The 19,906-nt window shown below is 38.1% G+C and overlaps 1 protein-coding gene across 1 annotated transcript in view; it reads right to left on the bottom strand.

Annotated features, from left to right (window-relative positions):
- Mhcl (Myosin heavy chain-like) overlaps positions 1–19,906 on the bottom strand; it is a 938,273-nt gene that overhangs the window by 743,590 nt on the left and 174,777 nt on the right. Inside the window, exon 10 of the mRNA XM_090376088.1 lies at positions 3,886–4,027. Coding sequence (XP_090232214.1) covers positions 3,886–4,027 — 142 coding nt within the window. The remainder of the gene's footprint in view (positions 1–3,885; positions 4,028–19,906) is intronic.

The following is a 19,906-nucleotide window of genomic DNA, read 5'->3' as shown; positions in this document are numbered from 1 at the left end:
TAAGTTTGCTTTCTTGCATCAATATGCCTTAACTAATGCTAATTTCCAGTAGCAATGGAATATACCACATTCCCTGCTGGATTTTTCAACTTGTTATTACACAATTTGTAGGCCAGGCCCCAGGGGTCATTATTACTACTAGTCCTTACCAGTTCCTTCCATGAGCGGTATTTCTCTTTAACAATGGAAAGCATATAATTTCTCTTTAACTGTTGATATTCAACTCGCAGCCAGTGTTGTTCTGTTCTGCCAATCCGGTTACTCTGTTGACAAGTATTCCTTGCCCTGAAAGTTTCTCTGTACATCGTTATTAAATCAGGCATCTACCACTTAACAGGAGCAAGCTTATTTTGGCACCACTTCATTGTTAGCTTAGATGTACCAGCTGAAAAACCCTAGCCCCAATCAACTCTCTCTCTAGTTCTATGCACACTCAATCTATTCAATTCATTATTATATATTCATTATATTAGCTAGCTGTATGCAACAAAAATCCTAAACTTGATCTACAACAATCTTTAATCTCAAACCCAAAGACAATGTGTTTGCTGGAAACCCAATCAGGCTCAATGACCAATTTCAATGAGACTTGAGCCATACATGTCTGGGAGTGTCATCTATGTTGGATTCACCATAACAGTCCAAAAAATGATGCACTCTGGCTGCCTATTATGTATTAAATAAATAAATAAATTTTCTGTTTATACTCCGGGACGACCAAACGGTCAGAGGAGTTCACAAGATAGATAGAATACAAGAAACAGCACCGTATTCAGTAGTCACGGGCTTGAACCCCGGTCACTCAAGGCACGTGTACTTACGCACCCGCGCGCCTGGGTTATAATGATTCATAACCTCCTCCAACAGACTTCCTCTCCCTTCAGTAATTGAGCTGTACTACAAGGTATTTTTAGAGTTAGAATCTAAACAAAGTATAACTCTTTCTTCATGAAGAACTTCCATCAAATTCTCAATGTAGTCTACATATGGCCCAATGTCATTGTCAAATTTGAAGTACAATGAAGCAAGATAAAATTTTAGGTCTTCGGGTTCCACACAAACTGAGTATACAAATGTAGTATTGTAACACTCAAGTTTTGATTAAATACAGATATTGCTGCCCAGAGGTGAACATGATACAATTCTTGTTGCTAGCGAGTACCTCCATGGCTCTACCTTTCAGCTCATGGGGTTCCTGAATTCAAATCAAATCCACTTGCTCCTGATTACAAACTACCCTAAGCTCACCAGCCTTTGCCCACTGGCCAGTGATTTAAATTATCTTCAAAACATTCTGGTTTTCACTTGTAACAGTTCTCCACATGGTTCCTCTCATGGGAAAACTAGTTTCAACATGTGTATTTCTATTCCTATTTTAAAAATTTGCATTAAATGCTGTGCTTTTATAAGACAGTGTTGGATTAGTTCATTCAATGATTAGTTGATTTGCTAGTTCATATTCTGGACATTTTTTATCCCTTACAGAATGACTGGCCTTTCAACCTCTAAACATAGTTTGCACAAGACAGTTGATTATCATTACAATGGCAACTATGACCACTTTTACCACAGTTACTGCAGATAGGCTCTTGTCGTCAACAGGTTTTTAGCAGCATAACTGAACAATTGGCAACGATGGCACACAGTGACCAGATGAAAGACATTAAATCAGTATGATATTATGCCATCATATACTCTGACCCGGCTGACCAAGTAATGGAACACCCATCCAGACACCTCTAAAATCCAATTTTGACCTGTCTTTACTTTGTTTAAACTGTCAATCTCGGCAAGACCTCACTTTTCATGTCCACTCTGCTGATTTTCATGTAGCCGAGATTTCTCTCATATAATTCATTGAAAAGCTCCTCTTTATTAACCTCTATACCCACATTGTAGATTACTATCTTCGGGTCAAGATGCTTTGGTGTAGAGAATGCGAATCCCAATTGCCATATTCTTTCATTCCTCTTCAGCTGTTATGTCATTGGAGATGAAAAATTCACATTTTTCATCTCCAATACTATACCATTATCCACAATCTGTCTCAACCCCCTCTCTCTCTCTCTCTCTCTCTCTCTCTCTCTCTCTCTCTCTCTCTCTCCACTTTCAACATTCCTCTCATAGCTCAACCCACCACAACCCAAAACAGCCTTACTACTTTTCAAGTGTGAAGCTGCCTCTGCCCAAATCACAACAGTGTGACTATCTGCAATATCATAATCCTCTTTGCTACATTTGTGTCTATCCCCATCATTGCAACCCCCAATAAACAATCTTTTTTGATCTGGAACACTGTTTATCTTGACCACCCTTTAACTGGGTAGTTTTTAAGTCACACAACTGACCTTGATATGTTTCAATCATCCATTCCAGACATGTAACTTTTTATTTCAAATTCGAATTTTGAACTCCCAATTCAATTGCTGCATTTTCTAATTCTCTCCCATTGTCCTTATCAAACAAGGTGCTTAATCCCACTGTCCTTATCAAACAAAGAGTCCTATATGCTGTTCCTAAACAAACCTGTCAACTCAGTGACTGTGCATAGACAGATCTTACCAGAACGATCCAGTGTCCTTACTGATGCACTTAATTCATTTGACCATTCACCGAGTCTCCAATAGTTTTCTCCGGCTCGAAGTCCTGCTCAGAATTTGCATTTTCATCTTCTACAGCTGAATTTTCATTTGAAGGCGAACCTTGCACAACAACAGATTGAGACTGCCCAGCAGCAATCAATGCTAGCGACTGGGCTAGCCGGGTGGGTAAAGTACCTGCCTAGGCAACCCAAAGGTCACAGGTTCGAATCCCGCCTCGGGCTTGGATCAAAGTACTGCAAAAACCTTGGGAGGTGCATTATGGCCACAGAAGCTGATGCGCCAACAACTACCAAAAAAAAAAAAAAAAAAAGTTCAATGCTAAGTTGCATTCAACATTTATTTTTACCCTCTTAAGGGTTTGTAAATCTTTTGATTTGTACATCTGTTTTCTGATCATGTGTCTCATTTTCTCATATCCTTAAACACTTTACTCATGGAAGGTTCAGCAGATCCTACGTTACTCTCCCAACATTCAGAGCATTCATATTCTCCATTGAGCCTATCAATGCTAGATAAAGGACTGTCCTCGAGGGCAACCCAGAAACAACATCTCAATCTTTGTCCGGGATGTGTACATCATCTGCAGGCACCACAGGCCCTGTGTCCAAATGAACCTTCGAATTCCCCAGTGTATTTTTAATCTTCAGCTTCCCCTTCCATTTATATTCTATTTTCCTTCTTAGCTTTTTCTTTTGATTGCTCTTCTTCTGAACACTGTCCTCTGCAGCAACATCACCACACTTCTTCTAGAATTGTTGATTCTCAAATGATTTACAGGGTATGGAGATATTCCGACCAACCTGATGATCTGAACTGTCCTCTTTCAAGCCAAGCCCATCTTCTACTCCACTTTTGATCCAGGCATTCAATTGAGATCCAATTGAGAAGCATTACAACAGCACTTTACTGTATCAACTGAAGCCTCATAAGATCACAAGATATAATATTGATTTCACTTGCCTTTCTGAACAATATTTTTTAATTAAGCCACACTGAAATGATTATGTTATTCTGTTTTTTTGTTTTGTTGAGTTAAAAAATTTAAAGAATGAAATATACTAGTTCTTTCATGTTTCATGTACGTGGATGTACTCATCCACATGGAACAAATGTTTAAACTGTAATGCTAAAATGTCTATATTATATATGTACTATTGCATTTGTCTACTAATAAATAAATAAAAAAAAAAAAAAATGTACCTTAACTTTCCAAACATGCTTGGACTTCAAAATTTCTCAAAAGAAGAGTATGAAAAATAATCAATGCAGAAAACAATCCTACCTGGGAGATACTTTGCCGGATGCTGGACTGCTAAAGTCTGGAGAAAATATACATTTAGCTAGGTCTTCTACTGAAGTGCCCAACAGTGCAGCTGCTTTCTGAGCACTCTGTGGCTTTAAAAACTGGCTCCTACCATTACTGGCTAAAAAGATAACCATTAACAAAAATTAACTATTATTTTGCATAATTAAATAATTAGAATAGTAAGCATTATTTACTCAAAGATTAATAAAACTGAGGTTTTTTTTTTTTTTTTTTTTTATGTAAACCCCAAACACAAGAGGTATTAGAATCTATTGTACTTAGTACCGTGCTTGGGTTGGAGGTTGAGAAGATGAAAGAAGATATTTGTTGATATTGGACTTGAGCTTCTGTAGACTGTAATTTTCAGGAAATACGTATGAAGGAAGGTTGTTCCAGAAAACGGCAGTTGAATGAATAAACAAGGAAGATGAAAAGTTGGTTCTGTGAGTTTGAAATTGGACAGCAAATGGATGTTAGCTGGTGGCTGCATGTGTTCGGACTGTTTTGAAAGAGAGAGCGGGAATAATAGAAGCCAATTCAGAAGAACAGTGCCCATGGAAGTATCTGTAGAAGAGGCATGCAGCAGAAACAGTACGTCTATGAGACAGTGAGTGGAGAGACTCTGTTAGAGTTGAATCATTAATTACCTGACTGCCCTCTTCTGAATGGAATCAAGAAGACTGAGAGAGGTTTTGGGTGCACCACCCCAGATGTGGGAACAATATTCCATGGCAGGGCGGATTTGCGATTTATACAGAGTGAGCAGCTGTTTGGAAGAAAAGTAATGCCGAGAGCGAAAGAGAAAACCAAGTTTTTTAGATGCAGAGGAGGCAATATTTGTAATGTGCTTGTGCCAAGAGAGATTAGAAGTCAGGGTAATCCCCAAAAGAGATATATCATTTTGCCTAGAAAACGGAGTGTCACTGAAGATAAGCATAGGAGCAGAAGAATCCTTTTTGAGAGATATAAGACAAGACTGAGTTTTAGAAGGATTCAAATCAATTAAGTCGTCTTTGCCAGACTGGAGAATTACCTGAAGATCAGCATTTAAGGAATTGGTAGCAGATTTTCGAGAAGTTGAAGCTGATTGAGCAGGGAAAGGTTTCTCAAAATGGAAAGTGGAATGCAATGTGCTATCATCAGCAAAATTATGGATAGGATTTCCAGTCAATGGAAGAAGGTCATTAATATACAAGAGGAAAAGATTGGGGGAAAGAACTGAACCTTGTGGGACACCGGCATTAGTGGAGAAGTTAGAAGACAGAGAGCCATCTACCATCACCCTCAGTGACCGATCAGAGAGAAAACTGGATAACCAATTACAAAAAACCATTGGCAAACCATAGGATAGAAGTTTGCTTAGAAGACCTTTATGTCAAACACGATCAAAAGCCTTTGAGATGTCAAGAGCAACTACTTGTGTTTCACCGAACCTTTCCATTGAATTAGTCCATAAATGGGTAACATAAGACAGAATATCACCAGTGGATCGACACTGGCAGAATCCATACTGGCGATCGTTGATCAGACGGATGATTTCTACGTAGTTTAAGAGTTGGTGGTTAATTGATTTCTCCATTACTTTAGAAACAGTAGAAGTAATTGCAATGGAATGATAATTGGATGAGAGGGATTTGTCACGCTTTTTAGGAACTGGCTGGATATGAGCAAATTTCCAAGCAGAAGGAAAAACTCCTTTGGAGGGTACAGCTCTAAAACACCGTTTTTAGAGCTGTACCCTTGAAATGTAAGGAATAATGGATCTCGCCACGATGTTCATCATAATCTCAAAAGTCGTCAATCATACTGCATGATGGAAGAGATGGGGAAGGGTTGACCGGAACTTAGCTCTAGAGACTAAACATGGATTCCACCAGTTGATGAGAGTCGTCTACCACCTAGTACTGCCTGGTAACATAGAGGGGCGTCATTCCTTCATGTGGTGTGGGCGCCACATCTTGACTGCTGCTTACGTTGATTCATACCTGGGTGATCACCCACCATGTACTTGTGCATGGAGGTTATACCCAGGATTACTAATAGTCCCACCATCGTGAAGGTGAAAGCAGAGGATTTGGCTATCACAGACCGTCTGGACTTAGCTGAAATTGGGTCCACTTGACTTGAGTGTCACCCGAATATCAGTTCCATCAGCATTTTAGACTCCCAGGTAGCAAGTACAGCTTGTCTGGCATATCTGAGAGAATGTCTGTGACAACCTCAAGGACCAAACAACCTCAGTTCTGTGGTGGAATAGGTGAAAACTTATTTAAATCTGACTTGCAACAAACTCTACTATACAAAGCACAAAATTCAAGAAAGCCCCCAATTTGATCACACAGTATGGTTTATTGTAATGTAATTTCTGCAAACATTGATATTGTGAACATATATATAAATACGTTTATACATTTGCATTAAAAATTTTTACATATCTATCCACCATAATATTTAGCATTTGCTAACAGCATAAAGCCTTAAAAAAAAGTTTCATGGTAACTTGATATTAGTCAGCAGTGAATATATCCTGGAAAAAAAATATATATATAAATAAATAAATAATAAAATAAAGTCAAGTGATTTATTCATCTTCCTATTTTTCAGAGGAAGATCAAATGAAACCAGTAAAGCAAATGATTACAGGCCTTGAGGCTGAAATCTATTCTCAAATTTTAAATATGTGAGACATCCAGCTTGCTTGGCTTTAAAACAAAAAAATGTGAGTACCCAGTGATCCACTTTTGGTAAGTTGAACTGGTACTGTGGAATGAACCAGAGGCGAATGAATCAAAGGCAAATGAATGCTTTCAGTTTATCCCTGATGTAAATTAAACTAATTCCTTCCCTGAAAGATCAGGGTTGAGTTAACCATAATAAAAATTTGTTATTCAATTTTTTTTTTTACAGATCTTTCATAAGTGTCTACTTCTGAATCAAGGAAGGACTGTTATAACTTCAGGTTCACACATTAAGAAACCATTATGTCCACCTAACAAATACATGTAGCCCTCGTTTTGCACTGGTCCGATTTGCAATAGCGCCAGTCATTAACCACAAGGCCATTTTTGTTTTTATTTATAAATTTATTTTCACAATTTTTTTATTTTTATTTTTTTTAACAATTTTTTTATAAATGAAAGTTTAAAATCATCAGACAGAATTTCAGCATCGTACTGTACTATGTATCATGCACTGTTCACATGATCAAGGACAATCTGAGCCAATCAGCAATTATTGCAGCTGTATCATAGCCAATCAGAGACAAGAAAACTTCCAGCCCTCAAAAGTAGCCACTCGTGGATGCAGGTAGTAAAGGCCCATGCTGTGAAGCATTCAGTTAGTTGTTATTTACACCATTTACACATGTTGGAAATTTATTACGCTAACATTTTTTATTAATTGTGCTATTAATAAATTAAATAATAATTAATAATAGTGATAGCCATGTGCAGTTTTTGCCAATCATGTTATCAAGTTTTCAATTTAATAGAATAAAGAGATGCCATGGCTGGTAAAAGAAGTTAGATGAGTCCTAGTGTAAATGAAAGCATTAAAAAGGCACGTCAATCTATCACATTAGAAAATAAGATGGAGGTTATTCGGACGATGGAAGCTGGTGAAAGCTGCTCTAATGTGTGTAGGGCTATGAATATGCCTCCATCGACTATTACTACAATTATGAAGAATGCTGATAAAATAAAACAATAGATGCAAAGTGGTGAGCAAAATTTTTGGTGCTGGAACCTAACCCTGTGATTTCCTATTGACTCCATGATATAAAGGGTTCCATTTGCGGCAATTTCATTTGCACCTGTCCCCCCCCAAGGAACCTAACTCCAGTATAAATTGAGGTCTCCCTGTATATTGTGACTGTATGAATTTTTTTAGGCAAATGTTAAAATCATATAATACAGAGACAGTGGCAGCTCAGCTCCCTACTTATTGCCAATTTCTTTCAATTAACTTTTTTTTTCAAATTAACTATACTTATTAATGTACAGTCAGCCCTGCTATAACGCAGTGCATGTTTCCTAAAAATCTCCACACTATGGTATTTCGCGCATTAAAAACAACAGGGCTTATGGAGAAAATAGGGATGGGGCAGAGCACTCAAAAAAAAAAAAAAAAAAAAAAGTTCAGTCTGGTAAGAAAAACATTAAAAAAAAAGTTAGAAACCCAATAAAATTGCTAACACAGGTTTAAACATCTTAAATTTCTAATAAATAAATAAATATAGCACTTTACCTTGACAAGATATGAAGTTTGCTTTATTGATATTTCTGTTCACTGACATTCTTTTTTTTTTTTCTTTTTGGATTATAAAATTTAAAACAGTAAAAAAGATAAGCAATCAATAATGACGAACACAGAACTCAAATTGCTCAGTGAGACAAGTTTATGAAGCTTAAAAAATAGAAATGAAGAAAAGATTCTGAAATTTTGTTTTATATATGATTGAAGATTTCATGAAAGGGGAAGCACATTTCACCATAATAATGTTAAAAACCTACAGAATTCCAGCTATCGGTATTATTACAAATTCAGTAAGATTGAGTTTACTACCCATTTATAATTAAATTGCACTAACAGAAAAGTCCAATAAACCGGGAACTGCAAATTGTTTTTTATTGTTTTATGGTAGTGACCTACAGAAATGTGCTCCTCTGCTCATGCTATCATGCCTCGTGAAATTCTCTTCAAACAGAAAAATGTGAACTCCTGAAAACATGAGTCTGCCTACAATATCACATGCTATCCTGAATACTGCGAATGATGACAGTGTGTCTCCGACCAATACAACTACAGTAAATGGGAAATATAGCTCTCACACATTTGATGTTTGCCATTTTTTAAGCTTCGCAAACTTGTATGTATTGCTGCGCAGGTCACTACATTCAGATTGGTGCCGAGTTTTGCACTCACCTGGTGTGGTGTTACTCACAGACAGAATCGCGCGTGAGCTACTACAAAAATCGCGTTATACTCTCATTGTTCCCTAAAATATCAGTAGTGTTGAAGCAAATTTGCATTGCGAAAATGCGTATTAGTATTAGTAATGGCGACATGGTGCAAGGAGGCCCATGGCTTATGCTGCACCAGTAAAAAAAAAATAAATAAATAAATAAATATATTAAAAAAATAATAATAATAATAAAAAAATAAATAAATAACAATAATAATAAAATAACAAAAAAATAAAATAAGAATAAAATAATAATAATGATTATAATTAATAAATAAGAGAAAAGGAAGTGGACTACCTAAGTGTTTCCCTTCTCCCATAAGTAATTATCAAGCTGACCTTTGAATTTCCCCAAACTGTCAGCCTCACCCATGAAGGCAACTTATTCCAGTGATTTATAATACACTGGCTACAATAAAACTTCCTGCAATCCAGTCTAAACAACTCCCCCCATAACTTGAAATTATGGCCCCTAGTTCTAGAATCATTTATAACCATGAAAATTTCATCCTTATTCATTTTGCTTATGCCTCTCTCAGAGCCTTAAACACCTCAATGAAATCTCCACTAAGGCGCCTAGTTTCCAAGCTCTGCAACCCACATATTCAAAGTCTTTCCTCATATGGACGCCCTTTTGCCGATCTCACCAGGTGAGTAACCCATCTCCGGATCCTTTCAAGAAGCACAATGTCTTTCTTTAGGTGCAGTCTCCATACCTGAATACAGTATTCCAAGTGTAGTCTAACAATAGCCTTATACAATGGGATAATCACCACCAAATCCACCGTATTTGGTGGTGATGGGCTTGAACCCCGGTCTAATCAAGAAGCGTGTACTACGCACTGCTGCTCCTTCCCACCTGGCTACAGAGGCACCCTGGGTGTATGATGTGTTTAGACTATAAAGCATTTAGGGCTGAAGCCTCAAGCTATGGAAAAGTCTAGACTATGTATAAGTATAGCACAAAAGCATCAATAATACATAGCCAAATCTGAATTAACAGAATGTTAGCAAAACGGCATTGTTTTAAGTTATATCTCATATTGTAAATACCTTCACAATGAGTTGCCACGATATTGCACTACTTCGAATAAGTAACGCTTCACATGAGGAGAAGGCTAATGTTACTTATTCTCAGATGGATACGACCACCCAGACGGCACCTTTTCAGGGTTATTTGGCCCTTCTTCGGTGGGTGGGTAGGTACCCGAGTAATGCAATGATGGCAAAACAGTTATGAAGTACAACTCCACAATATGAGAGATGCCTGATGGTGTATGATGTGTTTAGACTACAAAGCGTTCAGGGCTGAAGCCTCAAGATATGGAAAAGTCTAGACTATGTATAAGTATAGTGCAAAACATTCTATTAATTCATATTTGGCTATGTATTATTGATGCTTTTGCACTATACTTATACATAGTCTAGACTTTTCCATAGCTTGAGGCTTCAGCCCTAAATGCTTTATAGTGGATGGAAGATTTAATACAAAAAAAATACACCCATGAGCCTTCACACAGTGCAAGCGAAGGCTAGAAGTTTGTTTCAGAGTTTAAAATTACATGCCAGACACAATTATGCAGAAGATTTTCAGGCTAGTACTGGGTGGTTTAAGCATTTTAAAAAAAGATTTCCTTTGCATAATGTATATGTCACAGGAGAAGCAGGAAGTGCAGATGAAGATGGAGCCAAAAAATTCGTTGATAGTTTCGACTCTTTAATCAAAGAAGAAGGTTATCTACCAGAACAAATATTCAACATAAATGAAACCGGCTTTCAATGGAAACGCATGCCTAATCGTACGTACATACACCAAGAAGCAAAAAGGATGCCAGGATTCAAAGCTTTTAAGGAGCGGTTAACTTTGTTGCTTGGTGGGAATGCCGCAGGTTTTAAGCTGAAGCCTTTTCTCATTTATCATTCAGAAAACCCTCGTGCATTTAAGCACACACTGCCCATTTACTACCATTCAAACCCTAAAGCTTGGATGACTCAAGCACTGTTCGAAGTTCTTGGTTCATGAACTGCTTCATTCCCCAGGCTCGTGAATATTGTGAGGAGAGAGAGAGGTATCCCTTTCAAGATTTTATTGGTTATGGACACTGCCCCTGGCCATCCCCCCCATCTGGACGACCTTCATCATGATATTAGAGTGGTTTTTATGCCACCTAACACAACTGCTCTCTGAATGAGAGCAGTTGTGAAACATTCAACCCATGGATCAGGGTGCTATTTCAGCATTTAAGGCTCCCTATCTCAGAACAACATTCGCACAAGCCATTGAAGCGATAGATTCTGATGCTGATTTATCTTTGCGAGACTTTTGGAAGCAGTACAACATTCTTCAGGTGTATCAAGAATATTTCGACCGCATGGAAATGTGTAACAAAGAATTGTATGTCGGGAATTTGGAAAAAGTGTCTAAAATGTTATGCGAATACTACATTTGAAGGATCTGAAAAAGGAGAGGAGCTGGAAGTGATCACAGAAAAAATAGTTAAACTTGCAAAAAATCTTAAATTAGAATGTGAAATAGAAGACAGAAGAGTTGCTAGATTGTGAGACAAAAGAACTTTCGGATGAAGAGCTGATTGAATTGGAAGCACAGAGAGTGGCACAAGAAAATGCGAGAGAGGAAGAAGAGGAGCCAGAAAAGAAATTCACTGCAAAGGGTTTATCAGATTCTTTTTCGCAACTGAATAAAGCTCTCACCAGTTTCGAAGCAATGGACCCTAATGTCGAACGATTTACAAAGGTTGAACGTATCATTCAAGATGCTGTGTGTTTCTATCATGAGATATATGAAGAAAAAAAGAAACAAACTGTTCAAAGCTCAGCATGTTCCTCATCAAGAAAACATCTCCTACCTCAACCCAAGAACATGACCCTGATGATCCACAAACTAGCACAAGCAAAGATTAAAAATTGATTTTGTAAATTTCATTTGTATTAATTTTTACATTAATTTTAGATTGTATTTTTGTGTTTACAGTACATTATGTAGAGTATTATTTTTCACATTATTTACAATATAATTATAGATTGTAGTTTTGTATTTTTATAAAGAGTATGAATAATAAACCAATTAAAATGTAGAGAAGGTTTGAATTTAACCTCATAGAGAGATAGCCTAGGCGTAGAAACGAAGGTATGTACAGTATCGCTAAGTAAAAGATAAAAACATTACTGTATTTAAAATGAAAAATAAAAGATGATAAAAATTTAAAAGATTATAAAAATAAATTATAAAGATGATAAAACGATTAGAAATGTTAAAAAATACTGTTAATAAATATATGGCTGACATATGATCTGTCGGTCAAAACAGAAGTCGGTCGTAAGTCGACGACCAACTGTACTTGGATTTTAGGAAAGCTTTAGATATTGTTGCACATGGAAGACTGCAGTACAAATTGAAGAGGTATGGCATTAAGGGTAAGTTGCTACAATGGATAAAGGGATGGTTGAGTGGGAGACGACAGAGAGTGGTAATCAATGGACACTGCTCTTCATGGACAAATGTTATTAGTGGAGTTCCCCAGGGTTCGCTGTTGGGCCCATTGTTGTTTTTGCATATTTATCAATGATATTGATGAAGGTATATCAGGTTTAATGTCCAAGTTTTCAGATGATACAAAGGTTGGCAGAGTTGTTAACGACAGTAAAGACAGTATGCTACTCCAACTGGATCTACATAATTTGGGCAAATGGGCCGAAAATTGACAACTGAAGTTTAACATTGACAAATGCAAAGTACTGCATATGGGTAACAATAACTGAAGAGAAACGTACCAACTGTGTGGTTCTACACTCAGGGAAGTGGAAAGTGAAAAAGACCTAGGGGTAATTGTGCAGTCAAATATGAAGTTCGCTGAGCAGTGCAGAGGGGCTGCCAGGACAGGTCGTGGAGTCTTGTCAATGATATATAGGAATTTTGCTAGCAGGGACAGGGAGGTGATTATCCCGTTATACATGGCAATAGTCAGGCCACACCTAGAGTACTGTGTACAGGTCTGGAGGCCTCATTTTAATAAGTATATAGAGTTGCTAGAACGAGTACAAAGAAGGGCAACAAGATTGGTGAGGAGAACAAAGGAGTGCTCTTACCAAGAAAGGCTTAAGTTCTGGAAATTGCAGTGCCTGGAGAGTAGGCACCTGCAAGCTGAATGCTAATGGGATTCTTGCTCTTCTCAGATTAAGAAGCTGAGGGGGCACAGATTCAAATTGAGGAAAGACAGTTGTAGAATAGATGTGCAGAAATTTGCCTTTAGCCAGTGGGTAGTTGATGGGTGGAACAGACCTCCATCTTTTGTTGTGGAAGTTGATAGCCTAAATAAATTTAAGGCCGAGCTGGACAGGTATTTGTAACGAATGGACGGGTGAAATGGGTTTTTTTTTTTTTTTTTTGGCTGATGCTGCATAAGCTTGCTTTCTTGCATCATATGCCTCTACTAATGCTAATTCACAGAATATACCTTCTGCTAATTTTACGACTACAGCACTGCTGCTACCCATATACAGTACTTTGCATTTGTCAATGTTAAACTTCATTTGCCTCTTCTCTGCCCAACTTCTCCAGATCCTGTTGCTGCAGTATACTGTCATTTTTGTCATTAACAACCCTGCCAACCTTTGTATAATCTGCAAACTTTGACATTAAGCTTGATATACCTTCATCAACATCATTAATAAATAGACAAAACATCAATGGACCCAACACCGAATCCTGAGGGACACCACTAATAATATTAGTCACAAAGAGCAGTGTCCATTGATGTGGATAAGCAGTGTCCACTCTCAGGCTTCTCCCACTCAACCATCCTTTTATCTGTTGTAGCAACTTACCCTTAATGCCACAATGCTCCAATTTGTACAGTAGTCTTCCATGTGCAACAGAAAAGCTTTCTTGAAATTCAAGTACATGATATCAAAATTAATTTTTGTATCCAGTCCTTTGTGACCACATCATAGTATCTGATCAAATTGATCAGACAAGACTTCCTCTTAACAAACCCATGCCGTGTCTGAATTATTCCTGCAGTCTTGTCTAGAAGATCCTGCAATGCTTCTTTAAGCAGTGACTCCATTATTTTCCCTGGAACAGAAGTCAAACTAACAGGTCTGTAATTGCTCGTGTCACCCTTTGATCCCCCTTTGCACATCTCCAGTCTGTGGGGACTTCCTGAGTCCAAGGATGCTCTCACTCATAATTATGGCTAAGGGTTTGCTTACTTCCTTTGCCGCCTCCTTTAATATAACTGGATAGATCTGATCGGCTTGAAGTGCCTTTCTTGTGTTTAACTTCAACAATTTCTCCTTCACTCTGCTCTCAGTTATTACAAAAACATTGTAACTCCCTGTTAGAGTCTGATAAACACCTGGCCCTCTCCTCCTTGAATAACTGATTATGTGCGAATGTAGATGCAAAATACTCATTTAGTTTGGCAGCTATCTGAGCAGGATCATCTACAGTCAAACCACTGAAAACAAGTAGACCAATCTGATTCATCCCCTCCCTTTTAGAGTTTATATAAGTAAAGAAGTCTTTGCTGTTTTTCTTTGCATTCTTTGCCAAAGATTTCTCATAATCACTTGCCTAACCTCCTTTGTGACTTGATTACAGAATAGCTTATATCCACCATAGTCTTTTGTATTGGCTGATAATTTATATGCATCCCATGCATTTTTCTTCTCTGACATGAGTCTGATTAGGTCATCTGATATCCATATCCATTTGAGCCTAAACCTAGAACAGTATTTCTAGTTGGAGCAAAAAGCGTAGTAGCTTCCAAGATTACAAACATCATCAGTTGGTCCCACTGTATTGAATTTAAAAACAGTCTGAGACACTTTAATCACTTAACAAATTAAAAAACTCTTATTACTCCTGATGGTAGTTACATCTTTGAGTAAATCCCACAACAGTACACTGTGGTCACTTCCCCCCCCCCCCTAGTGGTTCCTTTATCTGCATATTCTTAATGCATGAATAATTATTGCTGATGATCAGATCAAAAGTGTTACTCCTCTGGTTGCCTCTCGAATGTGCTGCTGTAGAGAACAATCATCCAGCAAATCCAGAAAAGTCTATCTAGTGTGTGAGTGATCAACCCAGAAGTTCCAGCTAATATCTGAGAAGTTAAAATCTCTCATTATAAGACACACTGATTTACTGGCCTACCCACTATTTCTCTGTATAATTGTCTTTTTTACTCATCAGTCATTAGTCGTATAACAAACTCCTACCCTCATTTTTACCTTGCCAGTGTTATTTCACACCAAACTGAGTCAACATTGCTCTGTACATCTGTCAACTGGATTGTACTTCCTCAGATTTTATGTTTCTTAAAGAAGAGCATAATCCCTCCTTCCTTCCTTCCTTCCCACCCATCCTGTCTATCCTTTTTGTACACATTGTAATCCCCAAATCTCAATTCTGCATTCCTTATATCTGTGTGAGACCACATCTATGATATTCTAACAATATCTTCCTCTGACGTCTTGAGCAGCATTTCAAATTCATTTACTATACTCCTAGCACTGGTGTATCTGCATGTATACAAGCACCTGTTCTTACTCTTAGTTACTCTAATACACAGGGTCGTGCCATCACAAGGGTGCAAGGGGTGGATGCACTGCACCCGAGTGCCAACGTTCAAGGGGCACTTGAAAACCTGATATATGAAGAAAATTTTAAAGGGGGCACCAAACTGCGATTGGCACCCAGGTGCCACATACCCTAGGAACGCCCCTGCTAATACAGCCCATGTATTTACTTGTTTCATGACTGAGGATTTCAGTTCCTGAAATCCAACTGAAATCCTCAGCAACTTGCTTTCTGGGCTGCTGCTCATTCCAATAGAAGTAGTGCAAGAATCTTCCACCTCTGCCTGTGGCTACAGCTAATCTATTAGTCAGTGAATTTCCTCTCCCCCCCCCCAATAAGGAAAGAGTCCCTTGTATTGGAGCTCAATCCTACACTGGCCAAGGGGCAAGCCCTGTTGGTCAGTGTCAGCATCCCATAACATGCCGGCTAACTGTCAATGTCATGGTGTCTGCTTGGATAGGAAGGGTGGCCACTATGGCCATCTGCCCATCATCCATCGGGAGGAGGCAGGCAATTTTAGCCAGTCATGATCCTCATTCGCTCTCTGCTCTCATTCTGGTTTTATAATTTTTTTTATTACATTTATATCGTTATTGTGCTTTTTTCTTACACTTTCTGTTAGGTTATAAATTTTTTTTCCACACATCCATCTTCTTTCTCACACTGGGGGGGGGGGATGCAATGGTGTGTAGTGAACTTAATATGCTAAATATTTTATTAATTATGGCAGCTTCCTTGGAAGCTGCCATAATTATTAGATATACTCAGGGAAGGGCAACGAGATTAGTGAATGGAACAAATGGTTGCTCTTACGAAGAAAGGTTTAAATTTTGCAAATTACAGTGTCTGGAGACTAGGCACCTGTGAGGTGATCTGATTGAGGTGTATAAAGCCTTGAAAGGTTTGAGCATGCTCAATGCTGATGAGATTCTTCCTCTTGCTCAGAATAATCACCTGAGAGGGCATTAATTCAAATTGAGGAAGGACAGTTGAAAGATGGATGTGCGGAAGTTTGCCTTTAGACAGCGGGTAGTTGATTGGTGGAACAGACTTCCATCTTTTGTTGTGGAAGTTGATAGCCTAAATAAATTTAAGGCTGACCTGGACAGGTATTTGGAATGAATGGAGGGGTGAAATGGGAGCAATTTCTTTTTTTTTTTTTTTTTTTTTTTGGCTGATGCTGCATAAGCTTGCTTTTTTTGCATCGCATGCCTCTATTAATGTTAATGCTAGCTAATTAATTTTAGAGTAGAGGCAGAGTAGATGCAGCAAGATTATATGCCAGCTGATCGGGAAAACTCCTAGAGATTTAACAAAAGGCTTGGTCCAGTGGTCTATCTATTGGCTGGCCTGCAAACACCATTTTAGAGATGTACTCTCATGTAAGGGTGTAAGGATGATTTTTATCTTGTCCTGATGTCCATCATAAACCCAAAATGCATCTATCTTACTACATTATGGAAGAGATTAGGGGGAGAGTTTTGCTCTGAAGACTAATCATGGTTTAGCATTAGCAGAGGCACATGATGCAAGAAAGCAAGCTTGTACAGCACAAGCCAAAAAAAAAAAACCTTCCCATTTCACTAATAATTTCATTCCAAATGTTAGTCTAGTTCTGCCTTGAATTTATTTAAGCTATCAACTTCTACAACAACAGATGGAAGCTTGTTCCAGCAATCAGCTACCCACTGGCTAAAGACAAATTTCCACACATCTATTCTACAACTGTCTTTCCTCAATTTTAATCTATGCCCCCTCAGGTTTATAATCTAAGCAAGAGGAAGAAACTCATTAGCATTGAGCCTGCTCAATCCATTCAAGGACTTATACACCTCAATCAGATCAGCTCGCAGGTGCCTAGTCTCCAGAAGCTGCAATTTGCAGAACTTAAGCCTTTCTTGGTAAGAGCACCCCTTTGTTCCCCTCACCAATCTTGTTGCTCTTCTTTGTACTCGTTCTAGCAACTCTATATCCTTCCTAAAATGAGGCCTCCAGATCTGTACACAGTACTCCAGGTGTGGCCTGACCATTGCCTTGTATAACGGGATAATCACATCCCTGTCCTTCCTACTAGAAAAATTTCTATATATCATTGACAAGACTCCATGACCTACTCTGGCAGCCTGTCTGCACTGCTCAGAACACTTCATATCTGACTGCACAATTACCCCAAGGTCTCTTTCATTCTCTGCTACCCTGAGTGTAAGACCATATTGTTGGTACATTTCTCTGAGTTTACTGCTTCCCATATGCTGTACTTTGCATTTGTCAATGTTAAACTTCAGTTGCCACTTCTCAGTCCATCTACCCAACTTTTCCAGATACTGTTGCAGTAGCATACTGTCATTACCAACCCTGCCAACCTTTGTATCATCTGCAAACTTTGACATTAAGCTTGATATACCTTCATCAATATCACTGATAAATATACAAAACAACAATGGGTCCAACACCAAACCCTGAGGGACACGACTAATAACATTAGTACCCATTGATCACCACTCTGTCTTCTCCCACTCAACCATCCTTTTATCCATTGCAGCAACTTGACCTTAATGCCATACTGCTCCAATTTGTACAGTAGTCTTCCATGTGCAACAGCATTAAAAGCTTTCCTGAAATCCAAGTATAGGATATCAAAATTATTTTTTGCATCCAGTTCCTTTGTGACCACATCATAGTATCTGATCAAATTGGTCAGACAAGTCTTCCCTTGACAAACCCATGCTGTGTCTGAATTATTACTGCTGTCTTGTCTAAATGATACTGCAATGCTTCTTTAACCAGTGACTCCATTATTTTCCCTGGAACAGAAGTCAAACTAACAGGTCTGTAATTGCTTGAATGTCACCCTTTGATCCCCCTTTATGAATTGGAGATACATGTGCACATCTCCAGTCCATGGGGACTTCCCCCGAGTCCAAAGATGTTTCCATGACTTCAAGCATCCAATAAGCAGTGTTAGTATTGGACTGGTTGATGGGAGTCATCTACCACCTAGAATTGCCTGGTAACATAGAGGAGTGGCATATGTCCATGTGGTGTGGTGTAGGCAGTACAACTTGACCCCTGCTTGCTTTAGTTTGCATCTGGGTGGTCACCTCCAGTATACTAGGTGCCATATTTCAGGACACATGGGGTTATAACCAGGGTTACTAATAGCTCCACCACTGTGTAGGCACAGGCAGAGGATTTGGCTGACACAGACCTCATTGAAATTAGGTCCACTTGACTTGAGTGTCACCTGAATATCAGTTCCATTAGCGTTTAGACTCCCAGACAGCAAGTCTAGCTTGACACACACTTGGAGAATGTCTGTGACAGCCTTAAGGATCAAGTTTGTTTGGGATTTCCATATTTCTGACAACTGAAATCTATCCACTTTTTTTATATACCTCAAAAAATCCATATATAGTGTCTGGAAATTTGCTGGTGCGTGGTGTTTTGTTGTTTGGCTGCGAGATCTGCTCTCTCATCACTTGTGATGCCAGAATGCCCTGGAATTGAGAAAAAATTCTATTATTGCACAGACAATGTACAGAAGGAAACAAACTCGAACTGAAAAATGATGGCCAGAATAGATAAGAAAAAATTGTGTCTGCCAGAGTAATCAATTGTTGTAACATACTACCATCTGCTGTTGTGGAAGTAGGGAATTTGAATAAATTTATGGAAGAATTAGATATATTATTAGATGGGATGGGCAGATGAAAAGAGTAGTTTGGGGTGGGGTTTTTTTTTTTTTGGATGGGGATTGGGGGGGGGTCAGATGCTGTATAAGCTTACTTTCTTGAATTTGCCAGTACTACCAATAATAAGAGATATTTTATTTTAACATCCATAGAGAAGGCCAGACCGGAGAAAAAAGTTTAAATAAAAATCCTCTATTCACTGCAGTAATACAGACTTTTCAAAAGTGCAGTTCTATAATTCGAAAGTAAAAAAAAAACAAAAGTTGCTGTAACTATGAAATTTATATTTTCTTTGTACAATGCTATTAAACAAAAAAAAAAAAAAAAAATTATCATCCAGAAACTTCATATATAGCTGGCAGGTAGTATTATTAGGCAAAATTAAAAATAAAAAAAATAAATAAAGATTATTTATATGCAGGTGCATTATAAACTTTTAACACTATCACATTCTAAAGGATTAATTCTGTAGGGTAGGGATAGTTACAGTGGAATCAAATTAATATTAGGAAACCTTATTCATTATAACTGGGTTAATCGGGTTAAATGATGCAAGGAAGCAAGCTTATTTTTCATTATAAAAAAAAAAAAGAAGCCAAATTCCAGTTTTTCATTTCTAAACACTAGCAATCCAATTCCACCTTGGCAGTCTCCTTACTTCAACTACCATGAGAGGCAACTTCTTCTAATGATGAGAAACATGCTGCCCAAATGTAAACTTTATAAGATAATCTT

This window comes from Mastigoproctus giganteus, chromosome 1 (assembly GCF_048544385.1).
Source record: "Mastigoproctus giganteus isolate SK-2022 chromosome 1, ASM4854438v1, whole genome shotgun sequence".
In the NCBI taxonomy this organism is placed as follows: Eukaryota; Metazoa; Arthropoda; class Arachnida; order Uropygi; family Thelyphonidae; genus Mastigoproctus; species Mastigoproctus giganteus.
The sequence above is the reverse complement of the archived record's forward strand: the minus strand, read 5'-3'. Positions and strand labels throughout refer to the sequence as shown.